At 47.7% G+C, this 25,316-nt stretch overlaps 1 protein-coding gene across 7 annotated transcripts in view; it reads left to right on the top strand.

Annotated features, from left to right (window-relative positions):
- ARHGAP32 (Rho GTPase activating protein 32) overlaps positions 1-25,074 on the top strand; it is a 172,941-nt gene extending 147,867 nt beyond the window's left edge. For all 7 annotated transcript variants that reach the window (XM_048968625.1, XM_048968630.1, XM_048968626.1 and 4 more), the window contains 11 exons: positions 6,535-6,637; positions 9,317-9,461; positions 10,082-10,164; positions 12,033-12,140; positions 13,658-13,803; positions 15,495-15,696; positions 16,437-16,582; positions 17,690-17,764; positions 18,281-19,135; positions 19,792-20,708; positions 21,110-25,074. In XM_048968625.1, coding sequence (XP_048824582.1) covers positions 6,535-6,637; positions 9,317-9,461; positions 10,082-10,164; positions 12,033-12,140; positions 13,658-13,803; positions 15,495-15,696; positions 16,437-16,582; positions 17,690-17,764; positions 18,281-19,135; positions 19,792-20,708; positions 21,110-23,398 — 5,069 coding nt within the window. In that variant the 3' untranslated portion in view covers positions 23,399-25,074. The remainder of the gene's footprint in view (positions 1-6,534; positions 6,638-9,316; positions 9,462-10,081; positions 10,165-12,032; positions 12,141-13,657; positions 13,804-15,494; positions 15,697-16,436; positions 16,583-17,689; positions 17,765-18,280; positions 19,136-19,791; positions 20,709-21,109) is intronic.
- Positions 25,075-25,316: the final 242 nt, after the last annotated feature.

The following is a 25,316-nucleotide window of genomic DNA, read 5'->3' as shown; positions in this document are numbered from 1 at the left end:
TTAAATGCTGCATTGCAGCATCCGTACCGCGTCCTCAGTTGCGCCTCAGAAGGTTGGGGAACGTTGCTGTCCCTGCTCTGTGGCTGCACACGGTGCTGTGGTTGCTGTGGGCTGTGCAGGGGCTGCTGATGGAGCCCTGCAGGCCCTGATAGCAGCTGGTTGGGTGCTGCACTGAGATGCAGCAAACTCCTGGACCAAAGCTGAGGGATCCCTGTGCAGGGATGTGCAGGGTGTTCAGGTGTGTGGGGGATAATGGGCTGGAATCACTTGGATTACAGAGGCTGAGGTGTAAATCCTGGCAGTTGTTTGCCTGCACTGAAAAGCTCCTGTTGCCCTAAACTGGATGGAAATATTGCTTCTCTCTGGGCAGTTGGAGTTGCAGGCTAACCCTAATGTGCCCTGTTACTCATGACAAAATCCATCCAGCAAAGTCAGCTCTAATCACAGTGGATTTTGTAGGCTAAAAGCAAATGATGTGTTTTGTTCCTCCTCTTGTCTGCGTTGCATTGATACATCTTTGTGCATTTGCTGCATTGATAGTTTATCAGCTTCCTTAACTGGACAAGGAGGGTGTAGAAATGGCACAGTTTATGATTTCCAGTTTTCCCATCAGAGGAGCTGTAATCTCCTCTTTGTGCTTTAGATTCAGGAGGAGGTGTTGCTTTTCGTGCTGAAAAAGAAAATGCCAACAGAAGACAAAGCTTATTAACACTCCTGATTCTTGGTCTCTGTTCCTCGCATTATCCCCCATTCCCCAAATTTATTATCAATTATTTGTGACAAGTTGGGCAGCATTGAAAAAAATTAAAGCTGAGTCCTTTCCAAACTGCCTGCAGGATCAAATTAGAGCATACATGATGCTGTTATGTATTGGGCACTGGCAACAACTGCTTACTAGGGAGGGGGTTGTTCTCTTCTGGTGGCTATTATGCTCTTCAGATAAGCTTCTTAACCAGCACCCACCTGCATCCTAACTTCCCATTGGTGCCACAGGAAAGACAATGCATGCTTACTGCTTTGGTGCAATTCATAATGCCCTCAGGTAGCTGTGGGAAGAGAGGCATAAAAAGAACACTGGGTAAGGGCAGGATTCCTCTCGATGTTACAGCTCACAAAGCAGTGGGTGCACCAGGTGCTTCCCAATGAATCTGCCTTGTAATGCAGATACTGATGAAACTCATCTTCTTTAATAGTATCTATATGGTACAGTCCTGTTGACAAGGCCAAAAGTGAAGGAGGAGATTCTCTCTGAAATACTTTGTTCAGTTAAAGAGAAGTGGTAACAGGTCTGCCGGGGCCTAAATGAGCTCAGAGGACAGCACTTATAGATGGTGAGGATGTGATTCTCCATCCATAAACATTTTTCAGTACTTGAAACTTTGAAAGCTTTTTATATGCTCTATGTCACAGAGTCATAATACACTTCTTATCCTCCCCAAGTCATTTATCTTGTTCTTGAGGAGCCGATGGCAAAGGGGAGATCTGAACACTGGGATCTGAGCTGTGTGTCAGAGCCCAAACCAGGATCTGATGGACCTCTACCATTTCCTATTTGCTTAATGTTTTGCAGTGAAGAAATACCATCCTGCCTCAGCACTTTCTCGTGCATCTGAGCCCCTGTTGGCCTCAGCTCTGCATGCAGTGTAGACTCAGAAAAAAATGGCTCTGACGATGCATTCTGAGGCAGCACTTATTCCTTAATTGAATTTGCATAATTTCACAGATCTAAACATGTCAAAAAGTGCCACCTGAGCACTTGTGTTAAAGCATGCAGAGCTGTTGTGCTTTGTGTGCCCGGGCATTTCTTCAGAGCTGGCAGCACTGCACAGACCCTGCAGCAGTGGCTGTCCCAGTGTGCACATGAGTAGAGAATATCCCACTTTCTGCAGATGCACAAACCCCATTGAGCACCAGTTGATACTTCTAAAGGCCAACAGTTCTGAGCTATTTGGGGCAGTTTTCCAACCATAACAGGCGCTGTTATTGCTTCATCACCTGCCCTCTCAATTGCTGGAACTCGAGATCACTGGGTATGGGGTTAGCATCACAAAGAGGTACGTGGGGTTCCCACAGAGAATTACTTGTTTTTGGGGAAGTAGTTGCAAAAAAGGGTGAACTGAGAAGGCAGTACAAGCTCTGGCAGTTAAGAAAAGAGACAATTTCTCAGTCCCCTCCCTTTCACCATGCCTACAGCTGTGAGGAGAGGCATTCTTTATGCCTGAATGACCCAGGGGACAGCAGGGAGTTGAAAATTAATTTGCATTTTGAGACGCTGCAGCTGCAGGGGGAACAAACAGGAGAAAAAAAAATGTTTCCTTCCACGCAGGAATTGCTGCTCTGTTACCCCTCACTCTGCTCCTGCTTTGCCCCCCTTACCTCATTGTGGTGTGATTGGTCTAAATGGTCTGTGTAGGAATGTATCTGTAGTATATTCATTCCATTTAACGGATGCATGCATGCAAACAACTGCAGAGAGTTAAGTGGGTACCACCTGGGAGATGGACGTGCCATACAACAACGCCTATCTTGGATGTAAAAGCAGTAAGCGTGGCAGCTGAAAGCAGGAATTCCCTAGCACAGATAGACCTGTGGTGCTGGGCATGTTGCTGACATCACAGTGCTCTGTAAACGTGGCTGCCTGCCTGCCAGCTTGATGCAGCACAGGTGAGATTTACATTTCTCAGACCTTGCCCTTTTTTTTTCTGTTACACAGTTCCTGGACAAGCTGCCATAACCAAGCAGTCCCATCTTACACAGCAGAGGGCAGTGCCAGAGGCTGACTCCGCAGTGAGCACTGCGTGGTAACCAATCTGTGTTTTATGGCCCCTCTTCATTATTACAAGGGATGCAGAACATGGGTCACACCTTCAAATAAAAGTGTTGCACGTTGCCAGGAAATAGTACAGCTTGTGCTGCTTTGGACTTTACTCAGCACCTCAGCAGTACAAATCCTTACAGTGTGGGTCGCTTCTGGAAAATCAGGGAGGGAGCATCTCTAAGTCGCTGTTTGTTTGGTTTTGTTCTTCTCTCTTAATCCTGGTGATTCAAACTTAAGGACACAGATGTAGAATGAGCCAAAGGTCCCAGGAAGAAAATATTTCAGAGTTAGCTTTTCTGTAGCTACGTGGGGAGTGTTGCTGTCTGTATGCTTGTAAAAACATGTGCAGGCGATGCCCTGGGTGGAAATAATTGGATATTTCTTTGAAAAGTTGAGCTAAAAATAGGAGAATGTTTGGGATAAGAGCAACACTATTTATTGAATATATTCATTGGTATGTTCTTAGACAACCTTGGGTTTGTGCAGTGAGGGAGATGGATGTGTTTGGCTTTACCTTTGTGCTTGGGTGGCACTCGGGGCTGTTCATTTGCTGTGCTTGGTGGGTGACAGGTTTTGCTTTCTGCATTGGTTTACTGTGTGTGGAATTCAGCTGAGCGGCTGCATGTCAACAGGCTGTGGGCCATTAACCAGCCAACGGCCTGGCTTATGTGGCAGCACACCTTATTGCTGTAATAGGGTGGAAATGATGCTGTTAGAGGGAGCTTGATGGGAGGCTTCATTCCCCAGGCTGAACAAATAGTTCTGATTCCAGAAATGCACTGGAAAAATAAAAATCCAGGGAGGGAACATTACAAATGATTAAAAAGGCCAAAACAAAACAAAACAAAACCCAACAAGATAGTAAGAGAGGAAATGTGTCTGATTTCAAGATGAATCAAGTTGCTCTTCAGAATGAAAACCATAAAACTTCTGCCTCCTCTTAATGGGGAAGAATTAACCAGTTGATGAGCCCTAAGAGATGCAGTAAACCTTTCATAGCACCGAAGAGATGCTCAGGAACAAGGTGAAGCAATTCTTCCAGCTGCTGCAGGGATGCAGTCTGGCAGGGCTTTGGCTGGGGCAGCCATTCCCATTGATTGGCCACAATGCCAACGTGGATGGAAAAAGCAATGGGTGAGGGATGGAGGGAAGGAAGGTGGTGGATTTTGGAGCAGGATGTGTGTGCAGTGCTCAGAGCCTCACCAAGGGGAGGTGCTCAGATGCAGCAGCTGGAGGTGGGTTTGGCACACTGCGGTCAGTTGGTGACAGCAGTGCAGGGAGACGGTGTAGCTCAGGGTTAGGAATGAGATCAGAGGTTGGTGCAATGCTGCCCCACAAATGCACGGGGATTTGGATCTGCAAAGGGCTGCGTGTGGGGTCAGTGAGCATGGGCAGCATTTCTGTGCCCCCACAGCAGGGACTGGTAGGCATAGGTACCTGCAGGAGGCACAGTTGTGGCAGAGCTCACGTTTGCCCAGTGAAGCTGTGGCCTGTGCTGTCTTCCTGATGCTTTGTTCTGGTGGCAACAGATGATTCTTCCCATCCATACACATATGTAAGTGTGGATCTAGCTAAAGGGCTTAGAATTCAAAGGGGAGAGGGCGATTAAACACACTTGTCAGGTGTCATCTTTGTTCAGAAATCAGAAAAATCGAATCACCATTCCAGCAAAGGGCCTTCAACTATAATTAAGGCCCTACTTTGTAATTCAGTCACTTCTTCAACCATGCAAAATTCCCCCCAAAATATCTGTGGTGCTGGCATGATATATTTAGCTTAAAGAACAGATCGTCCTGGCAACCAGATTAGGAAATGCGTGGAAGAAGCCTGCTGGATGTTTTCAGTGTGCATTAATTCTGACTGTGCCCAGCCCTTCTGTGATGAGTGCTGTGTGCTGTTGCTCCTGCAGCCCCCTCCTCCCCTCCGTGCTCCCCTGACCCCATTCACAGTATCACAACGGGTCGCTGCTCAGATGAGCGGGGACATAAATACCGCTCTCACCATGCTGTGTGTTTACACAGCTAGATCAAGCCCAGAAGGAGGGGCAGAGAAAGAGAGGGTCTGCGTGGGCTGCCCCTGTGCTGTGTGGTGTCAGCCTCCCTGGTGGGAACCAGCCAGGCAGGGAATGCACCATTTATTTGCTCGCTTATTTCTTTCAGTGGGTGCTGATGGTTTCGTGGGACATCCCACGTTATCTTCCTTTGTCTGTGTGAAACTGAGCACTGATGTCGTGTGTTTTGCAGTCCACGGTGCTCTCCTTCCTCACCCTGTGTCAGCATCAGTCCCTTGTCCACCTCAAGGGAGGGTGCTGTGCTCCTCTCCCATCTTTCTGCATCCATTTATACCTGGGCCACGCTTGTCTAATGCCGCAGTGCAACGCAAGGCACACTGTTGCCTTTTTTGGCAATTGCTGGAGTATGGTGCAACTCCTACCCTATCCGCTTTACATTTTAGAACTTTCTTCTTCAAGAGGTGTGGAATTTTTTTTTATTTTTTTATTTTTTCATAAAGATTGTGTCCTCTAAAATGCTTCTTGAAACCCTATTCTGGTGTAGGGCCATCTGTTCTGCCTGCCCTGCTCTCAGACATTCAGCTGATGGCACTGAGGACCCATTCCAAAATGAGGAACACACGTTCTGCCTGGCTGGGCCTGCGTGGTTCATTCTGTTATGTGCCCAAGTGTGGAGCAGACGTGCCCATAACCCAGGGTGCTTCTGCTGACCCCCATGGAACCACTTACAACAACTCTTCTCTTGCTCTTTGTCTGCATCTCCATTCAGCAACACTTAGGAGAACTGAGTGGCAGATGGCATTTGCTGCTTGATAGAAGGCGATTTTCCATGTGACCTATTGAGGATCAGACTTAGCATCTCATGTAGGAATAAATCTTGATCATCATAGGACTTATGGCACGAAGGTGTTTTGTGGAGGAATCCACACAAATGTGGGCTTTGCCCTGCAGGTTTGTTGTTGTTCACAGGAGCTCAGTCCTAATTTTCTCTATGCTTAGAGAAGTTTTATCTCCCTGTGATAGATAACATGATGTGCTCCTCCTCAAACCTACAGATGGACAGATATTCAGGCAGTGGATGCTGCGTGGGGCTGAAGTCAACTGGAAAGAATCAGTTGGTGAAGTGGCTTAGGTATTAACTTGACACCTAATTATATCTTCTGGGCTTATTTTTTCCATTCTGTCATACCACGGTCTGTCTGCTCTTTCTGTGAGTGTGGTTTGTTGTGTACTTTGGGGAGGAAATTACCAGTTGTAAACACTGCACTTTCCCTTGTGCAGAAAGCAGCATCCACTCAACATTTGTATTTGCTGAAACCAAACCGTGTAAATCAATCCATGTTGGTCTGGAAACAAAGGGAGCCTTTTGGCCAAAGAGAGCATATTGGATCAGTTTCAGAGCTCTTCTGGACATGAGATTCAACACCACCGTTCTTGTGGGAGCTGTGATGGGACTTGCAGTGTCTCTGGCTTCACCAGAATTACTTTCTCCAGGCTGATTCATAGGTCCTGGCACTTCTTTAAAGCAAAGAACTCACCTCTGTCCAGTTTCCTCACCAGCAGTGACATCTCTGACAGCTTTCTCCTCTAAGGAAGAACCAAGCAATGGAGCCCGGCTGGGCTTAGTGGATGGGATGTGACAAGAGCACAGCCTGAACCACACTTGAATAACAAGCTCAACTAACTGCTGACACTTGTTCTTTAGTCCCCCAGGTCCTCAAGAGCTGCACTGAATTCATTGAGAAGCATGGCATTGTGGATGGGATATACCGCCTGTCCGGCGTCGCGTCCAACATCCAGAAACTGCGGTGAGTGACACAGCTGTCAGTGGGGCTGGGATGGGACACATGCCACGTTTGGGGTGTTCAGAGGCCTGTGCTGTGGGGCAGCTGCGTGCAGGCAGTGTGTGCTCAGCAGTGCTGTGCAAGGCTTGTTGCTGTTCTGTAGGAACACAGGGTGTTCAGACTTGCTGGTGCAGGAAGTTCTCCTTCAGGACAGAGCATTGGAAAGCTCTGGGACTGCAGTGTCACTGCTGTCAGGTTACATTCCTGTTTCCTTTTGTTCCCGGAGCCCTTTTGAGCAGCTGATGTTTCTCCTTGCTGATTTGGGCTCCTGGCATATTAGCAATTAATTAGTGACATGTGATGGAGCACTTGCATAATCCTTGGTGGGCGGCATTGCTGTGTGGGGGATGGCAAAGTGCACCTTACCCCCACTTGGGAGCTGCTCGTGTCACCATTTATGTCCTTTATCCTTTTGTGAGGCTCTGGATTTTTCCTCCCCTTGCTTACTGTGCTTTCTTCTGTTGTGAAGGGACTTAGGGAACACTGTGGGATGTGACCAATTCTAGGCCCTCAGAGGCAGCAAAGGGGTATTTTCCCTATGGAGGATATCCTTTTTGTACCAGCTATTTCCAAGTTAAATGGACAGGTTTGAGCCGGCACACTTACTGTACGAGCCCTTGTATGGAGGGGCTTGTTCTCGTTCAGCTTAATCCTGTTTTTTCATCACAATTTTGAAAATCTGCTTGTGAGGCTTTGCTATGAGGGCTCCAAGGACCCTGCCTGTAGCTGCTGTGCACAGCAGTCTGCTGAATAAAATGGTTGTCCTTGCCTCAGTTCCAACCCTTTAATTCCTCGTTCCAACTTGAGCTGGTCCATCCTTTCTGTCATCACTCTAGCCCATTTTTTTTCCCCTTGCTTAGCCACGACCATTTTCAATTTGGATGTACATTTAAAAATGTTTTTCCAGATACATTAACTGCATAATTCCCTGGTCTAATAAAAGAGAATGAGATGATAGCATCCTTTTCAGTTTTCTGGGACAAAAGGAATGGAATACGTGGCATAAGTTGTAGACACCGTCCCTGTTCATCTAAATCACTACTGTTTTTTGTAAGCAAAATGTGCCTTGATGAGTCTGATAAGCACAGCAGTGTCAGGTTGGCATGTTTCCCTCTGCATTCTGGTTTTGGCTTTTTTGGAGATACTGCAAAGCTCTCCCACTAACAGAATCTTCCTTTGGGGAAGGCTGAATGTAAGGCTTCCATTTCCTCACTCCGTGTTCTGCTTCTGCAGGGGTAGTTCTCTATAGCATGGCATGAGATTTCTTCCTCAGCAAATACTCAGGGGTAGCAGGAGGGCAGGATGAAGCCAGGCATCAGCCAGGGCTCAGTTTATTTGTAGGGGTGGGCTGGTGCCTTCCTTTGCTCTTGGTTTTGAGTTCCTTCTTCTGTGGAGCCAAGAGCAGGAAACAAGTTTGTCTTCCAGATGTGAGTAGGTGATGAGTCAGAACACGCCTGTGGGAGCTGTGTAGACTGAACACAGAGGACTGTGGTTGCAGGGAATCCATCAGCTGGGGAAAACAGAAACCTTTATTTCCTTCTGTGCCTCCCCTGGGCTGAGGACCTGGAGCAGACTGTTCTTCTTCTTGTCTGAAGAAGCAGACCTCTCTTCTCCCCTCGTCTGCCCCTTCATGTCCAGGTGCAGGGAGCATCTCCTTCCCCATCCTGTAGGGGATGCACACCTGACACTGCAATTACAAGTACTCCTGGTGCCTTGTGCATGCTAGAGACTGGATCTTCCCTGCAGCACAGAGGCAGTGTCTGAGGCTAAGGCAGGTTGTACCTTCTGTGCTGCACACTGCTTGGCTTGGACAGGGAAGCCAAGATAAGGGTCACTGAGCTCCTGACTTTGCTGCAGTTGGAATGTAGACAAGCTGATTCCCCATGTCAATGTTAAGCACTTTGGTTTACAGCTTAAAGAGGATTGCAGGGAAACCAAGCCCTGGCTGCAGCAGCCCTGTTCTCACAGCTCACTGTGCCTGACTCACCCTGCTGGCCCCTGCAGAGCCAGCCTGCTAATTCAAAACTGCAACCTCCATGCACGTACCCTAACAGCAAGCCAGCTCCTGGCCTTCAAAGCCCAGCTTTTCTTTCATAAATGTTTGTGATTTTGTTTTTTTTCTCTCTCTAAAAACCAAGGGAATGCACAGTGATCGTCTTCATGTGGTTCCAGGCACTCTTCTCCCCATAGCAGAGGCATGCTCAGCTCACCAGTGGACCCAAGGAATTTCTGCATGCTAAAGTTTCACTGGACAGCAGCTGCCAGTAGTGCTGCTGCTCAGCATTGCTTGCTCATTTCAGTTTCCAGGCCTTTGAAATGCAAAGGGAAGCAGTTTTTGTTCTGACCTGCAGGGACTTTTCCTCCAGGCAGCTCTGTGCTCCTGGAAAACATGCTCTGGGGGCTCTGCAAGTTGTTGTAGACCAGGCAGTCAGTTGTAAAGCTAACTGAGAATGCCTTACCATAAAGAAAAGGTCTATTTTGGAAACATCCAGTCTAGCATGGCTTGTGTGGTGTTCGTGACTAAGTATTTATTTCTTCCTGTACATCAGGAACCTCTTGCTTTTCTTGGCTGTAATTTTTATTGTTTTGTTGTTTCTTTTTTTTAATTCCTCTTTTTTGTGCCCATTTTTGTGTCCTCTGCAGCCATGAGTTTGACTCTGAGCAGATTCCTGACCTAACCAAGGACAATTATATCCATGACATTCACAGCGTGAGCTCCCTCTGCAAAATGTACTTCAGGGAGCTCCCGAACCCTCTGCTGACCTACCAACTCTACGAGAAGTTCTCAGTAAGTACAAGGCAATGTCTTTCATTTAGCTCTCCCAGGGCCTGTGGTGTGACCTGTCACATATAACCACATCTGCTCACCTTTTTTTTTGTCTAAATTCAGTTTAAGTTTGGGTTATTATAGAGATCTAGAGGATGTAATGTGTAAAACAAGCAGCTCATGCTTCCCACGCACCAGGTGCCCACCTGCTGTTAGCATCCTGACACTAAAACAGTGGGAAATGGGCACAGTGGTGCCCGAGGCCTGAGACCCTTATTCTGTTGCCCCATGAGGTTTGCTCACATGTCACTGCCATGTCCTGCATCACACTGATGCCACGTCTGGAGAATTCCTGCTTTATTTCTATGCCCCAACTATTCATAGAACAGGAATGGTACTTGGAGGTGGATGCCCACTGCAGGGAGCTGAGCTGCACAATCAGGCTGTAAACCAGCCCAGTGCTCGGGTTCCTCATCCTTTTATCACATCAGCTGCATACACCTCTATCTTCCCAAGGTGCCTCTTGGAAGGCAGAGGGGCTCAAAAAATCTGCCTCGGTGCTAATGAGCAGCACATTGTCCCCATATTTCCAGATCCTGCAGCAGCTATTTGTGTCTAAATCCCTTTCTGCATTATTCCAGGATGCTGTTTCTGCTGCTACAGATGAGGAGCGGTTGGTGAGAATCCACGATGTCATCCAGCAGCTGCCCCCTCCTCACTACAGGTCAGTGCTGCCCTCGCTCTGCACTGCTGCATTTCAGAGCAGCAAATGATGCCATTCCGGGTTTTGTCTCATGCTGGCTACGTTATGCCTGTGTACCTTAAAGGGGCTCATGGAGATAGTTGGTTTGTAGTTTATTTAGATCATTACCAACCCACCGTTATATACTTTGCAAAGTCTTATTTTACTTCCTCTGGAAGTCCATACAGGAGGGACATCCGTGCTGAGGAGGTCAGAAGTGGCTGATGCCATTGAGGAGGGCCCAATTTTGGATCAGTCCCTCGCCATGAGGATGCAGCTGGTGGCTGCAGGGCTGCTGCAGTCTGGCACTTAGTATCTGCTTAATATTTAATGCCAGTAGCAATAATGATAATTAACAAATGCTAACACTGACTTAATAACTATTGATAGTGTTTATTGTTTAAATGGCAACGAGCTTATTAGACTAGCATGCAGTAATTAGTATTGATAATATCAATATGTGCTAATTGATATTTGTGACTATTTGTGGTGTGTGATAATTTAGCTCTTACCATTGCAATGTGTACTAATAGGCAATTAGCCAGTATTAATAACTTCTGCACTGTACAAGAAATGTCCTCATAATACAAAGTATGGTGATTGGTATTAATAATAATTTGTCTTGACCATTTTTAATGTATTGATTGGTATAAATAATATGTGTTAATCTCAAAATATGATTAACTAACTAAATCTAATATATGACTAACTAGTGATAATATTTAGTGTTAACTAAATGTAATGTATGGTGATTGGTATTAATAATTTACAGTAAGACATAATTAACCTATCATAATTAATCTATCATAATGCATGGTCATCAATGTGACCAATCATAATGTGATTATGTACATTAGAAATTATGCTTGCAGGTATTCAAATATTGATGAGTAGTGTATGGTAATTAGCTTGACTTATTACAGTGTATGTTATTTGCTAATTAAACGTCATTGAGTGATTTATGTGCTGTATGGGATTTAATACCAACTAAATGTGAGCTGTGGTGATGAAGGAGCATGCAGGCAGGTGCTGAGCTGTGCTGTTTGCACTATGTGAGATGCAGTGAGATGGGGCTGTGTGTGCTGGAAGGGATGGAGCCCCTCTCCCTCTGCCCAGATTTGCAGTAGCAGTGGTGGGTAATGTAAGAAGCAGCTTTATTTTATTGGTGAAGTCTAACCTGGAATCTGCTGGGCCTCTCTCCTACATCTGTAAGAAAGCTGGAGGCACTCATTGCTTAAGTTGTATTTAAATACACTTTGCTGGCATCCTGGGCTGTTTGAAGCTCAGGCTCCCCTTACCAGGTTAATATTCAGTGTTCTTTTCTGTAACTCCTGTGGCTCTGGGCAGCCTGATCTGGAGGTTGGTGACCCTGCACACATGGCAGGGGGGTTGAAACTAGATGATCATTGTGGTCCTTCTCAACCCAGGCCGTTCTATGATTCTCTGAACTCTCAATGAACGTTGCAGAATGATCAAAATGCTTCATAAGTTGCATTTTAGTGTCATGGGGTGGTGATAATGCAGCAACGTGATGAAGTTCCAGGGTGCTCTGCTGGTGGCATTTGGCTGATCCCCATCCACCTCCTTGTCTGCTGGATCCAGTCCTGTGGCAGAAAGCAGCTTTTTCCTTTGCCCTGGATGACTCAGAAGAGACCCCCCCCATGTAGCTGTTATGATAAGGACAACTTCACCATTCTTCTGAGGGTGCACAGTGCAACTTTTGTTTTGATTGGTTACAGTAGGAAAAAAGAAAGAGAAGAAAATGCAAACAATGAACTGAGGTTCGTTTTGTCAATTGCAGCATGGCACGCTCATTGATGCTGAACATTTGTGCCTCTCTTGTTTTCCAGGACACTGGAATACCTAATGAGACACTTAGCTCGTTTAGCTGATTACTGCACCATCACAAATATGCACGCGAAGAACTTAGCGATTGTTTGGGCTCCAAACCTTTTAAGGTAAACTTGTTTTTTTCCCATTTCGAGACTTGTATCTGTTCTCCAGTAAAAGGAAACCACAACAATCTGACCCTTTTCTCCATCAAATGTGCTTTTCTCTTGTCACATTTCTAGTAAGTTATACTCAGAGCAGGGGAAGAGCCTGGACTGTTCTCCCCCTGCCCCACCAGCACAATTTCCAGATGATAATTTCCACTGTATGGAACTGGTGTGTCCTTGATCATCCAGGAAAACGTGTCCAGTGGCATCACTGATTTCCCACTGCAGAAATCTCCAGGCTTTCATCTGACAGCTTTTGGCTGCAAAAATTCAGACTTTGGAGTCATTTCTCCAAGATCATTTCCCTACAGTTTGTTTTCAATGTGCCTGACGGGGTGTTCTAAAATTAATGGTGTAATTTTAAAATTTGTGCTTTAAAAGAAAGAAAGAAAATCACCCCTGGCCTCTATTGCATTGATTTCTGCACTGCTTTGTTACCAGCCTGAGAAGTCTGAGTCATAGCTCCCCCTGTGAGCAGTTAATGAGGGAGAGCTATTTTCTCCTCTCTGGCAATTCACTCACAAGCACTCCTTTTAAAAGATCTCATTTGAGTTTGCTGTTATGAATACTGGGATTCTTGCTGAGCAGGACCAGCTGGAGACATTCCCTGCTGGAGGGAAAGCCATGTAGAAGCCCATGCTGGGCTTTGTGCAGTGCCACTGCATTAAACTGCTGCCACTCATTGTTTCTGGAAGGAAGTTAAGGGTGAGCTCCTGCTTTATGTATGCAGTACATTTACCTCCATCTGGACCTGCCACACTCTTCTTTTCCTTTTTGACCCCGTGTTTCTTTAGCCTAAACCCAAAATCTGGGTATCTCTTAGTTTCAGCTGGGATGGAATTGGTTTTTTTTGTGCAGTGCCATGTTATGGTTCTAAGAGAAAACCAGTTCTGATAGCTGATGTTCATAGTTACTGCTAAGCAGTGCTGTGCAGAGCCAAGGCCGTTCACAGCAGAGAGCCCAGGGAGTGGGGGGGAGCAGGATGAGGACAGCTGAGTGGAACTGATAAAGGAATATTCCATCCCATACAGCAATGTTTTGAAGGGGGTGGGAGTTCATTCCTCCCACTGCTCAGAGGCTGGCTGGGCATTGCTGGGGGTGGTGAGCAGTACGTAGTTGTAACTATTATCCTTTTCCTTTTCTCTATCTTAATAAATAGTTTTATCTCAATCACCAGTGCGACTTCGTTTTTCCCCTGATTCTCTCTCCTGTCCCATTGGGAAGGCAGGAAGCGAGCAAACAACTGCATGGTGCTGAGCCACCTGCCAGGTTAACCACAGCAGGGTATAAATCACTGCAGTCAGTCTGATGGCTCTATAATGCTTTGATGAGATTTCATCTCTTGTCTGTCCCTAATGTCTTGTCTGCCCGTGCAGTGAGGCATAACAGTTAACATGAGCCAAAGCCTTACCCAAGGAGCGCACACCTTCCCACTCTTCTGGCTGGATGCAGTGGTACTTAATCTCCCTTTTCTTCAGATCAAAGCAGATTGAGTCTGCCTGCTTCAGTGGAACAGCTGCCTTCATGGAGGTGCGGATCCAGTCAGTCGTTGTGGAATTCATCTTGAACCACACAGACGTCCTCTTCAGCTCCAAATTCAGCTCAGTCATACGAGATGGAGCAGGTGAGGATCTTCCTCCACTAACTTTACCTTGATCAAAAACAGTAGCAGACACTTAATGGAAATCCTCCACAATATCTGAACTATGCTTTTACTATCAAGGAGACAACAGATTTCCAAGGTTGTATAAGAATATGGCAAACATGGCCACCATCATCTTTCTGAAATAGCCCAGGATGCTGTACAACAACATGGGAATGTTTGGCTGCTGCTGTTAGGTCCTAGCACTGAAAAGCCATACAGAATAACTTAAGTCTGTTCCCCATTGCCTCTCTTTTTAAAAACCACTACTCATGTTAGATGAGTAAACGTGAAGAACACAAGCTGTTACTATTCCACAGTTTGTTGCATCTGCTTTGATAAGCTGACCTTTCAATTGAAGTTTGCACAGCCAGTGCAGTTATTACCACCTGTGGAGTTTACAGAGCTGCTTTCCTAGAATATTTGTTGCTTCCCATTTTTATACAAGCATTACTCTACTTTGGACAGCACAGTTGCTGCAAGTCCAGCTTTTGTTCCTGCTGGAAGGCAGTTTTTGTGTCAGGACCAGAGGTTAGCTTGGCTGGGAAAGGACAGCCCACAGCAGGTGGAGCTCTGCCAGGGGAAGATCAACATGCAAAGAACCTGAGCCAAATGATCATCCAGGCTTTAGAGTGGAGCGTTTAAATTTGGCTAATTGTTTAATGACTCAGGCTCACACTGTCTGCTTTACCACAAAACTGGGGGGCAGAAGGCTCAGGATGTCTTGCACTGCATCAACTAAGCTCAGGAATACTGAGCTCTGGCAAAACAGTCCTTCTCAGCACAGCATCCCAACCTGTACCAAGCTGATAGAAGCAAAAGCATTCCCCATCCTGCTTTAAGCCATCCCAAGTTAGTCTAGTTGCAAGACAGCTGGATGTCTGAATACCTGCTTGGTCCAAACTTCACCCTGAGTACACAGGTACAGCTAACAGACACGAGGCTGTGCACGTGTTACCCAGGAGCTGTGATGTTAAAGGAATAAATAGTAGGAATGGATCCAACCAGGATGGTGATAGAAGGGGATGACAGACTTCCTTCCCACACCTCTTACTCACATGAGCATAACCACGTAAATGCTTGCTCTGTAAGCAATGGCAAACAAGGACAGCTCTTAGAGCAGACTCTTCGTGCTCCCTGCAGCACTGCTCTGCACTCTAAGGCTGAACAACAGATAGTAGCAGCTGGCATTTATCTCCAAAAACAAGCACAGGCAGCAAGCAGGAGAAAGACAAGAGAAAGACACAGCTAGATGCAGTTCTCTGTATCCACCTGCACACTGGTTTGTAGCAGCTTCAGTGTGTGCAGCATTTCCTGTTGCCGTATCCTGAAAATGCTTAAACCTGAACTTTATAAGAACAAAACTCAATGTCATTATGATGTTTTGCATGGAGATGAAGCTTGATTAAAGTATGGCAGTGAAGATTTCTACCTATTTGACCCAGTTTTCCAGGGTTTTTTTTTTGTGTGTGTGTGTGTTTAATACAGTAAGCTGCTCTCAATTATGAGTTTGTCCTTCATCATAAGCATCCCTGACAAAATGGTTGTTTTTACATCATCCTCCAGTGGTTAGGATAGCCAAGTCTTAGTAGAATATATCACCTCCCCCTGAAGTGTGATGGCTGCGCTGCTGCTTTCTGATCCTCCCTCTTATCTGTGGCTTTCCATTACAGGACACAGTTCTTTATCACGACCCAAGTCTCTGTTGGTGTCTTCTCCCTCCACAAAGCTGCTCACGCTGGAGGAGGCACAGGCACGGACACAAGGCCAGATCAACTCCCCCATGGTGACAGACAATAGATACATTGAAGTGGGAGAAGGACCTGCAGCTTTACAAGGGAAATTCCACACGGTCATTGACTTTCCATCAGAAAGGTAGAGAGGAGTTTCATTTCCAGCACATTGGTTTGAATGTGTTTGTTTTGTTTTGTATTATTACTACTGCAAAAACTTACTGAAACTAACTTACACTAATCATGCATAAAGCATTGTAGGCAATTTCCACCCACTTTGGACTCTGGGGATTCAATGAACTAACACACAGTTGCCCAGTAGGCTCAGTTTAGCCACACAACAGTGCCATTCCTTCCTTTTTGAGCAGGCCATCAGATTTCTATCCTTGCCTGTGCTAGTTGTACATGGAAACACTGGGGTTTTCCAGATCTCAGGACCCCATGCCTGAAACAAACTCTGGTTGTCTAAGCAGACCCATTGGACAGAATTGCTGGCACTGGAAATCAAACAGGGCAATGGGAGGAGGCTGATGATTTGTTATCACAGTAGAAGAGATGCTTCTGAATGCCCTGTAAGGCTGCATGGTTCCTCAGAAAGCAGTTATAGAACAAAAGCTGTTCCTTGCATGCTGTACTGTACAGCTGTGGAGCCTTTGCTCACCTGCACTGCATCTTGCTTTGCATAGATTGGAGGAATTCATGCCAGCTTCAGGGCTGAGCTGTAAGAATGGAAACATCTTTGAAAGAGACCGAGTTTCCGAGGTCTGTTTCAGCAGAAGCTGGGCAATGCTAGGAACAAGCCAATGGTCTCAAGAGCTCAGCACAGCTCTTCCCTCACCCTGCACCACAACTCACCCCATTCACTCTGTTTTCTCACTCCAGAAAAAGACCGCCCAGTAAGATGAAGAAATCGCCCGTTGGCAGCTGGCGTTCCTTCTTTAACCTGGGAAAGTCATCCTCTGTGTCCAAACGCAAACTGCAGCGCAACCCCAGCGAGCCCTCGGAGATGAAGGTCATAGCCCTGGCAGGTAAGGCTGCAAAGCCAGCTTTCAAAAAAACAGCAGTGTAGGATTCATGCTTTCAGTGTGCTTGGATCTCCTTCTAGCGTTCAAGCCCGTGCATAGCATCTTTAGTTAACCCATCTTTTCCGAATGTGTTCACTCAGGATCCGGACCCGTTAGAGCACAGCCCTTCTGCCTTTCCTCCGAGTAGCTTTGGAAGGACAATAAATGAGCACCTCTACAAAGCTCTCAATGTTTTCTTCCGACACTTGCTATGGAAGTAGGAATTCACTTCTGGCACCGTTTTGCTTTTGTCAGAAGACATACATCTAAACTACGTAAAAGCACTTTTCCACAAACATTCCCATAGAAAGAAGGCATCCAGCATCTTTCTGTAGCTACGTAGACTCTGACTTCTCAGCCCTTTCCATATATAATATACTGTCTCTTTCCAAGTTTAAAAACAGCAACTGTGCATTTTTGCAGAAGAACATACCACAAATCCTGAAGTGTGGCCAGCAGGGAGTTGTGTCCCATCCTCACCCTGATGCCCTTTTAAATTATACCCTCTAGTTTTCAGCGTAACAAACACATTCCATGGCTGTACGTGAAGACAGTCTCCCTTGAGCATTTTAGTTGTGCTTATTTGGTGCTCATAAAACCAGCTGTGCAAATGCTGCTTGCTTCCCCCCTGTGAGAGTGTTGCTGTCAGGAGTTACCCAGTTACCATGGGCACATCCAGAAGGATCTGCCTGGCACAGCGGGCATGCGGAACAGCTGTCTTCCAACCCATCATCTGCAGCAGTTAGTTGGCATTTTGGTATCAAAAATTGATACTCTCTTGTAATCACTTCTCGTAATCACAGGTTGGAAGGGACCTCTGCCAGCCATCCAGGCCAACCTCCCCCACAAAAACATTGCATTCATCTTAGACTAAATCACATTAATACCATGACAGGATAATGGTTTTCTTCAAGGGCTTTGGAGTGCAAACCAAACAGCAAACAATGAAAGCACAACTATTACTTTCAAGACAGTGGTACCGTTGCTAGAAGCCTTCCTGCCACCACTCCATAACCAAATGTCAACCACTTCCATAATTCAGCTTGTCACTGTCTGGTTTTATTTCCCCAGGGGGACGAGGAGACAGCGGGACTCTTCGCTCAGCTAAAAGCGAAGAATCACTTACCTCTCTGCACGCCGTTGATGGTAAGGCAAAATGTGGGTTTAAAAAAAAAAGGTAACATCAGAGATTGCAGATAAGCAGCAGGGCAGATGCCTGCCACCCTCAGTAAAAGCTGGACTTGTTAATGAAGCAGCTTATCCAGCCCTGTTGGGCAGTGGTATCAGAGCAGTGCTCTTCAGATCTTTGTTTTTCATCTGAGGGTTTTGTATACCTTTCATTCCTTGCCCTCTCCCCCTTTCTCTTCTAAATTGAAGAAGATAGCATTGGAAGGAAAATGTTTCCTGAGAGAGGCAGAACCGCAGCACACTTCAACCCATTTCACTTATGCAAACAGCTCAGTTCCAGACTGAGACAGAGCTGGTAACTGCTTTGAAAAGAGTTTGAGCAAACTTAATTAACAGCTATTGATAACTACACTGTTTTTCTGTTTAGAGCTCGCCAGGTGAGCATCTTGCATGCTATTGAGAAGCACCAAGCCATTGCCTCCTCAGACAGTGAAAGTTTTGACGCTTAACCCCTATGTATCTATTCATTCCTAGGTGAATCTAACCGGTTTCGACCCAGAAGACCCAGATCCAGTAGTGATGCACTGTCTGCTTCCTTCAATGGAGAGCTCTTAGGAAGCATGAATCGCTGTAACTCTTATGACAACCTTCCACATGACAACAGTGATGGGGATAAGGAGCTCATCCACGTTCCTGCCCTCATTTCTCCTCGCTCTGCCGAAGACGTTGACCTGAGCCCACCAGATATTGGCGTTGCTAGCCTGGATTTTGACCCAATGTCTTTTCAGTGCAGCCCACCCCAAACGGAGTCTGATTGCCCAGACAGCAGCACCTCCATGCTGGAGTCCATCGGCATCAGTAAGGAGAAGCCGAGCCTCTTGAAGAAGGACTTAGAATCAGGCAGCCAGTCCCAGACACCGGGCAGCGCCACGAGCTCTGAGCCAGTCTCTCCATTCCAAGAGAAGATGAGTCCCTTCTTTACTCTGGACCTGAGCCCGACCGAAGAGAAGACCTTCAAACCCAGCGACACCTCGCCCCAGATGGGGAAAAAGCCCATCAAATCTCCACCGCTGACCACATCAGAACCTGTCTCCTTTGCACTGCCCAGCTGCACGTCAGAATCAATTGGGGGGATGCTCATCACAACCAGAAACTCTTCCACTTCCAACTGGAGCGAAGAGATTGGTATCGCTGAAATCACAAACAGGTTCCCAACCCAGATGTCTTTACCTCTGAAAGAAACTGAAAGAGCAGCAGAGGAGGAAGCCCATCAAGAGCTAAAGCATGCCCAGATAGTGGCTGCTGGCAAACCAGAGTTGCCAGATGAAGGGGAGAGACCAATGTCAAGCAGTCAGAATAAGACTGTACCCAGTGGACACGCACAGCCAGGTACAGTGCATTTTCCTCCATTCTTTCTTTAAGTTCCAAAGGGGACCTGCTCTCAAAAAAGTCCATCTCTGCGTGCCTTTTAGGAGAGGGGATTGCCCGTCAGTTCTGATCACAAGTGTTCTTGCAGGGCTGTGCAAATCGGTACGGTCTTAACCTCTGTCTTCTTCCTACATCACACAGATCTCGGATACCTGTCCATAATACTTTCTATTCTGCTTTCTTTTCCCATCATGTTGTACACGAAAATCTATAGCATGTTCTTCTAAAACATTTCAGCTGATAGTTCATCTAAGACTTCTCTTTTTTTTAAGTTAAAGATCTGCCAACACTCGAAGAAGGGATCCTTTTTGCCCAAAAACTTATGATCAAAATTGTGTAAGGGTGTCTCATTCTCTGCTACCTACTTCCTACCTCTCTAGAAATACAAGAGGAGCCTTTAGACAATCTCTTGTGTTTTTCCCTCTTTGCGATGAACTGCTGTGCTATTGAGCAGCATTTGTATGTAAGACAGAAGATACAGTGTTTCGCATCAGAAGGAATTACTACTGTGAAAATGTGGAAAGCATCTGTTTTTCTTGGGGTAGTCATTAAGGTTAGGTCACTCTCCTTACTGGGTAACATAAAATCACTCTCTCTTTCGATTTTCCCCCTATTAGGAGCAGTTGCCCTCGACTCCCCCCAGGATCCTGTTCCTGTCAGTTCTGTGTCTCTTATCCCTCCTCCTCCTCCGAAAAACGCAGCGCGCATGCTAGCCCTAGCGTTAGCTGAGTCTGCACAGCAAGCATCTGCTCAGTCTCAGAAAAAGCCAGGAGATGCCCACTCTGAAAGCACCACTTATGGAGAAAATGAAGCTGCTACAGCTCTGGAAAAGCTCCATCTCTCTGCTGGAGCTCCAGACAAGCTTCACCTGTATACTGATCTGCCTGAGAACCAGCTTCACTTCCAGACTAGTGCACCAGTTGAGCAGGATTTTCAAGCTAGCAGCACAGCTCAGGAGCAGAACCACTCTCCAGGTGCACCTGGAAGTCAGGACCCCCAGCCTCTTCACACCAGCGTGCCTGGGGATGTGCCTGCTAGAAGAGATGCAGAGCAAGAACAGCCCAGCTACCTTGCTGGTCAAATGGAGAACAAAGAGCAGTTCCCAGCCCCTGCTGAGGACTGGGAGCAGACACGGCAGCACGCTCCAGGGGCACTGCCCGACTGGGAGCCACCTACAACCGACTTACCTATGGATAAGCCCCACGTTCATGCATGCACGTCTGGGGACAAGCAGCTCACTTCCACCTGTTCAGCTGATGACAAACTTGAGACTCCTGTAACTGCTGGGGAGAAAAGCACCCCAGTCCCAGTGCCATACCTGACAACCATCCAGACAGCAGCAGCTGAGCCTAATCGTGCACCAACATGTCAGCATGCAGCTGGTCCAGCCCTCATTCAGGCAGATGGCACTGGCACTGCTGCACAGCGCACACCCACAGGCAGCCAGCCCACCCCACCGCAGAGGCAGGATCACCAGTCTGCAGTGGGACAAGTGCCAGCGGCCTCTGCAAAAGCATCCAGCAATTCCAGTCAGGTATGTGGATGTGCCCCTTGCTCGGCCTTGCGCCTGTTTGCCAGTGCAACACCTGTGCACAGCTCCTATGTAACTGTAGGGGACTGAAGTCAGGGAGAGTTGCATTCAGTCAGTCTCGCTCCTGGAAGAGGCAGGAGGCTCCTTGCAAGTTACTGGGAATTGTGAGTGTATGGCAGAGGCACAGCCTGACACGAATGCAGCACAAAATTGCCTAGGTGAACATAAAATAATGTCCCAAATATAGTTGCTCTCAGAAGTTTTGAGGGGATGAAGGGGAAGGGGGAAGTATTTGCTGGGGTTACTGATTCAGCAGATGGCATTTCTGAAGTGCTCAAAACCAAATAACTGACAGATATTCCCAGTGAGGGAATTGCCTCTAACTTCTGATCTCTTCCCAACAGGTTTGGGGTGCAGCTGCACCTGAAAAACCACCCGAGCCTACTCCTGGTTTTGCCACAGAAAGCACTTCCAGCAGCCACCGCTCCTCCTCTGTGCCCAGCAGCCACCAGAGCCGTTTGGAAAAGCCACGGGAGGGTACGAGGGCTCCCCTGCTGCACCTGCGCTCCGAGTCGGTCCCTACTCACTCCTCCTATGGCTTCACTCCGCCTGTCCCACCCGTGAGAACGCTGGAGAGCAAAATAGCTGCTGCCATGCACTCCAACAACACTGACGCGATCAACAACTCCAACTACCACGCCTTCCTGGCTTCCTCCATGCTGGCCTCCTCCGTAGAGGAAGTCCTGCTGCCTCCTCCAGCACCGCCACCACCACCGCTGCCGCCACCACCCCTTGCTCCGCCGCCACCCCCCAAGCACACCTCCCTTCAGTCCATGTATGTGCCGCACCCCAAACCCGAGAGCATCCTGGAGCCCTCTGGGCCAGACGTCTACCTGCACCACAAGCCGACCTCCATCCACCAGTACCGACCTGAGAGCGTCCCTCCTCACGTGAGCTATCACAGCAAGCCGGATCAGCACCCAGCCTACCCTCCTCGATCGGAGACGCCCACTTCTGCGAGCGCTCGCTACAACACCTACACAAACCAAGGGAGAAGCAGCTCTGTTGTCTACTCCAAACCTCGCAGCCGGATGGAGTTCGCGTCCTCCGTGAGCCCCACAGGTCTGCGGAACGCCACCTATGCTGAGGACCCTCCACCCTACCCCACCATCCGCAGGGTTCAGTCGCTGCACGTTCCCACTCCGGCCGCCTCTGCCATCCGCTCCGTCCCCATTTCGCGCACCGAGGTGCCTCCAGACGATGAGCCACTGTTCTGCCCGCGGCCCCTCTACCAGTACAAGCCATATCAGCCTCACTCCGACTACCATGTCACTCAGCTGCAGCCTTACTTTGAGAACGGGAGGGTGCATTACCGCTACAGCCCTTATTCCAGCTCCTCCGGATCTTCCTATTACACCTCTGCCGATGGGAACTTCTATGACCTGGACCCCTACAGCACCATGCGGGTCAGGCCTTTCCACCCGCTGCACAGCCGCGACTTCACGTCCTACGAGGCACGGCTTCACAGCAAGGGCTTGCACCGCTACCCCGGCCTGTCTGCTTACCCACGGGGCGGCCTCATCGGCCACCTGGCAGGCAAGGAGCACAGCTTCATCAGCAGGGACGTGCCTCCTGCCCCGGACATCAAGCACATGTACATGTCGTGGGACCTGGAGGACATGGAGAAGTACCGCATGCAGTCTATTCGCCGCGAGAGCCGCACACGGCAGAAAGTGAAAGGGCCGCTGATGTCGCAGTATGACAATGTGACCCCGCTGCTGCCAGAGGACCCGGGAGGGCCGGATATCATTCACTTGCGCAGCAAGTCAGACCCTGGGAAGAGCGGGCTACTCACTGTGGCAGAAGGGAAGGAGGGGAAGTACCCGGCCAAGGCAGCTACACCTGATGGGGAGGAACGTTACTACATGCAGCACCCTGAGCCAGAGCTGGACAGAGCCCACTACCACGGCGCCTACAGGAACGGGCAGCCGGAGAAGCCGTCCCTCCCCCAGAAGCAGAGCAGCATCCGCAGCAGGAAGCTGCACGAGCCAACCTGCGGCGCCAGCGACCACCGGCCACATCTGCAGCAGGAGCCGAGCCACAGGCAGCCTTCTGAACCCAAAAACGGACCTCCTTATCCTGATTACAGGCCCAAAGGCGCTGAGCCCGCCGAGCCCATGGGCTACCAGCACTTGGGCAGGAAGTACATCCTGGCAAACCAGGACACCATGAGACTAAACCACAAGGAAGTGAGGCTGGCGGAGGACAGGCCAGATTTGGAAAGGTCCCGAGCCAGGCCCAGCACGTCCATTGAGAAACACCCCAGAGATGGCTACAAGGAAGAGGAGCACGCAGCCTCCCCCATGGCACCGCCGCCTTCACCTGAACGGAGCCACAGCCTCAGGGTGCAGCACCGCGAGTCCGTGGAGAAGGACTCTGCCCTCTTCTACCCGTACCAAACCCTTGGGAAACGCCAAAGCACTATGACTGTGATGTCCCAGTATGATAACGTGGAAGATTACCATACCATGCCTCAGCACCAAAGAGGGGGCTATGCTGGAGAAGGGGGGTGTGTGCCCCCCGCTTTTACCCATGTGCACAGTAGAATTTACGCCACAGCCCTCGGCCAGGGGGCCTTCCTTCCCACAGAGCTGTGTTTGCAAAGGCCTGAAACAGAGGTCCATGTTGAGTGAGCACACGGAGGTAAAAGAAATAATGGAAATAATTGAAATAATAGAGTTTTAAACAGCCTCTGCTGGACAGTGGACTGTTTTATTTTTTCAGCAATGGAAAAAAAAAAATAAAATAAATTCCTGCCCCAATGAGCAAAGCAAACCCACCTTCAGCCCCATCCCTCCCAGCCCACCACTCACTGTTTTTATGTAGTAGAGATACAGCTTTTTCATGTCATTTGAGACAACTGGAATGACAGGGCAGGCTGTTGGCGCACAGATATTGCCAGAGAGGACAGGCAGAGCTGAAAGAGATGCTGCTGGGGTAGGGGAAAGGAAGTTTTTTCTTTCCTGGATTTAACATTGGCCGTTATTACCACTTCCTCACCATGCCTCCATTATCCCATGCATGACAGACTGTGCATGCTGCTGTTTTTGTGAGCCCCATGTGTTGCCTTTCCCACTGTTAGCTCCCAAGAAAGATTCTTCATGACATGCAGGAACTGCTTCCCCCCCCTCTGAGGTTATGCAGGAAGAGCAGGTGGAAAGCTGCTGGAGCAGGGGGAGACCTCCTGAACACTTTGTCTTGATCAATGCCAAGGTCAAGCTTCTCCTTGAAAGATTATTGCTTAGGCATAGCGGGTCCACTTCAACTGCTTTGAAGTGGGTGTGAGCCTATTTTGACCTCAGCCTAGTGAATAGGCTCTGAAGCAAATCCAAAATACAGCACACTTTCTAAATTGCTTGCTTAACAAGTTGCTTCTGCCTACGTGAAATCAAATTACTTTAAAGGTTCTCTAGCATAAGCAGAGGTCTGCTGTAGAAGCTGAGTAGATCACAGGTCTACATTTCTCATACCAAAAGCCAACACAAGAAAACAACAGACACTTGGGAGCAGCACATCCATTTCATGCCAACCCTTTATGCTGCTGGGCTAGCTATGGTGCAGACAATTTAATCCATGTTGTGGCTAGCCAGTATCCCCTATCTACAGAAAGAGTAAGATCTCCATAGTGTTATGCTCAGCTTGTAAATTGGAGCACAGTTACTAGCTGGGAATGAGTGTGCAAGTGCTGAGTTACCTGCACAGCCAGCTCTTTGCCCCGGGCCAGATCCTGCAGCTCTTAGATCAGGGAAGTGCTCCTATTGACCTTAAGCTGAAGGCTGCAGGACACAGCTTTCTGTAAGCTTTCAGCTCTGTGTTGGCAAAGGGATCCTTGTGAAGTCATGGCACATGCAGAGCAGTTATGTGCTGTGGAATAACATTCCCTCCTGTATCACAAGTGTAGATGATACCAGTATTCAGTTAGAAGTAGGGACAGAAGGCCAGTGCACTCTGTAATACACCAATATCTCTGTCCTAAGTATTTAAAAGCTTTCTGTACTGTAAGAAAAGTCAGGCACCCACCCTGTGCAGCCTCCCAGACTTCCCAGCACCAACTACAACCCCACCTTACAAAGCACATCCATTTCGTTAGACAGGACTTGCAAGCAATACTTGAGATTTAGAATTTTTAAATGCTCACTGATAAATACCAATTCCTGTTCTGTGTGGCTGAAGAACTTCTCTACCCATTTCGAATCTCTGATGTTGTATTAAAAAGCTGGAGGTCCTGCAGTTGGGACACAGCTGTGAAAGTTAAAGGGAGCTGACATCAGTTGTGTTGGTTTTGTTTTGTTTTGTTTTTTTTTTTTTTAAAACAGAAGTTTCATGGCTATTTTGAATCATTAAGAAGATCTGCTTCTTGCAGCTGATCTGTCTTCAGATGTTTGCTTCTTGTAGCCTTGTCTGGGGCTGTTTCAGTGACAGTACCTTATGGTCCTATTTTATTGTGCAAAGCTGATGTTTTAAGCGTTCTGTCTAGAAGAGTTGTTACATGTTCCAGAAGTAAATCTGGAAGTCAGAAAAAGAAAAAAAGCACTGTGAGCCAGGTTACCA

Source organism: Lagopus muta, chromosome 22 (assembly GCF_023343835.1).
Source record: "Lagopus muta isolate bLagMut1 chromosome 22, bLagMut1 primary, whole genome shotgun sequence".
Classification (NCBI taxonomy): domain Eukaryota; kingdom Metazoa; phylum Chordata; class Aves; order Galliformes; family Phasianidae; genus Lagopus; species Lagopus muta.
The sequence above is the reverse complement of the archived record's forward strand: the minus strand, read 5'-3'. Positions and strand labels throughout refer to the sequence as shown.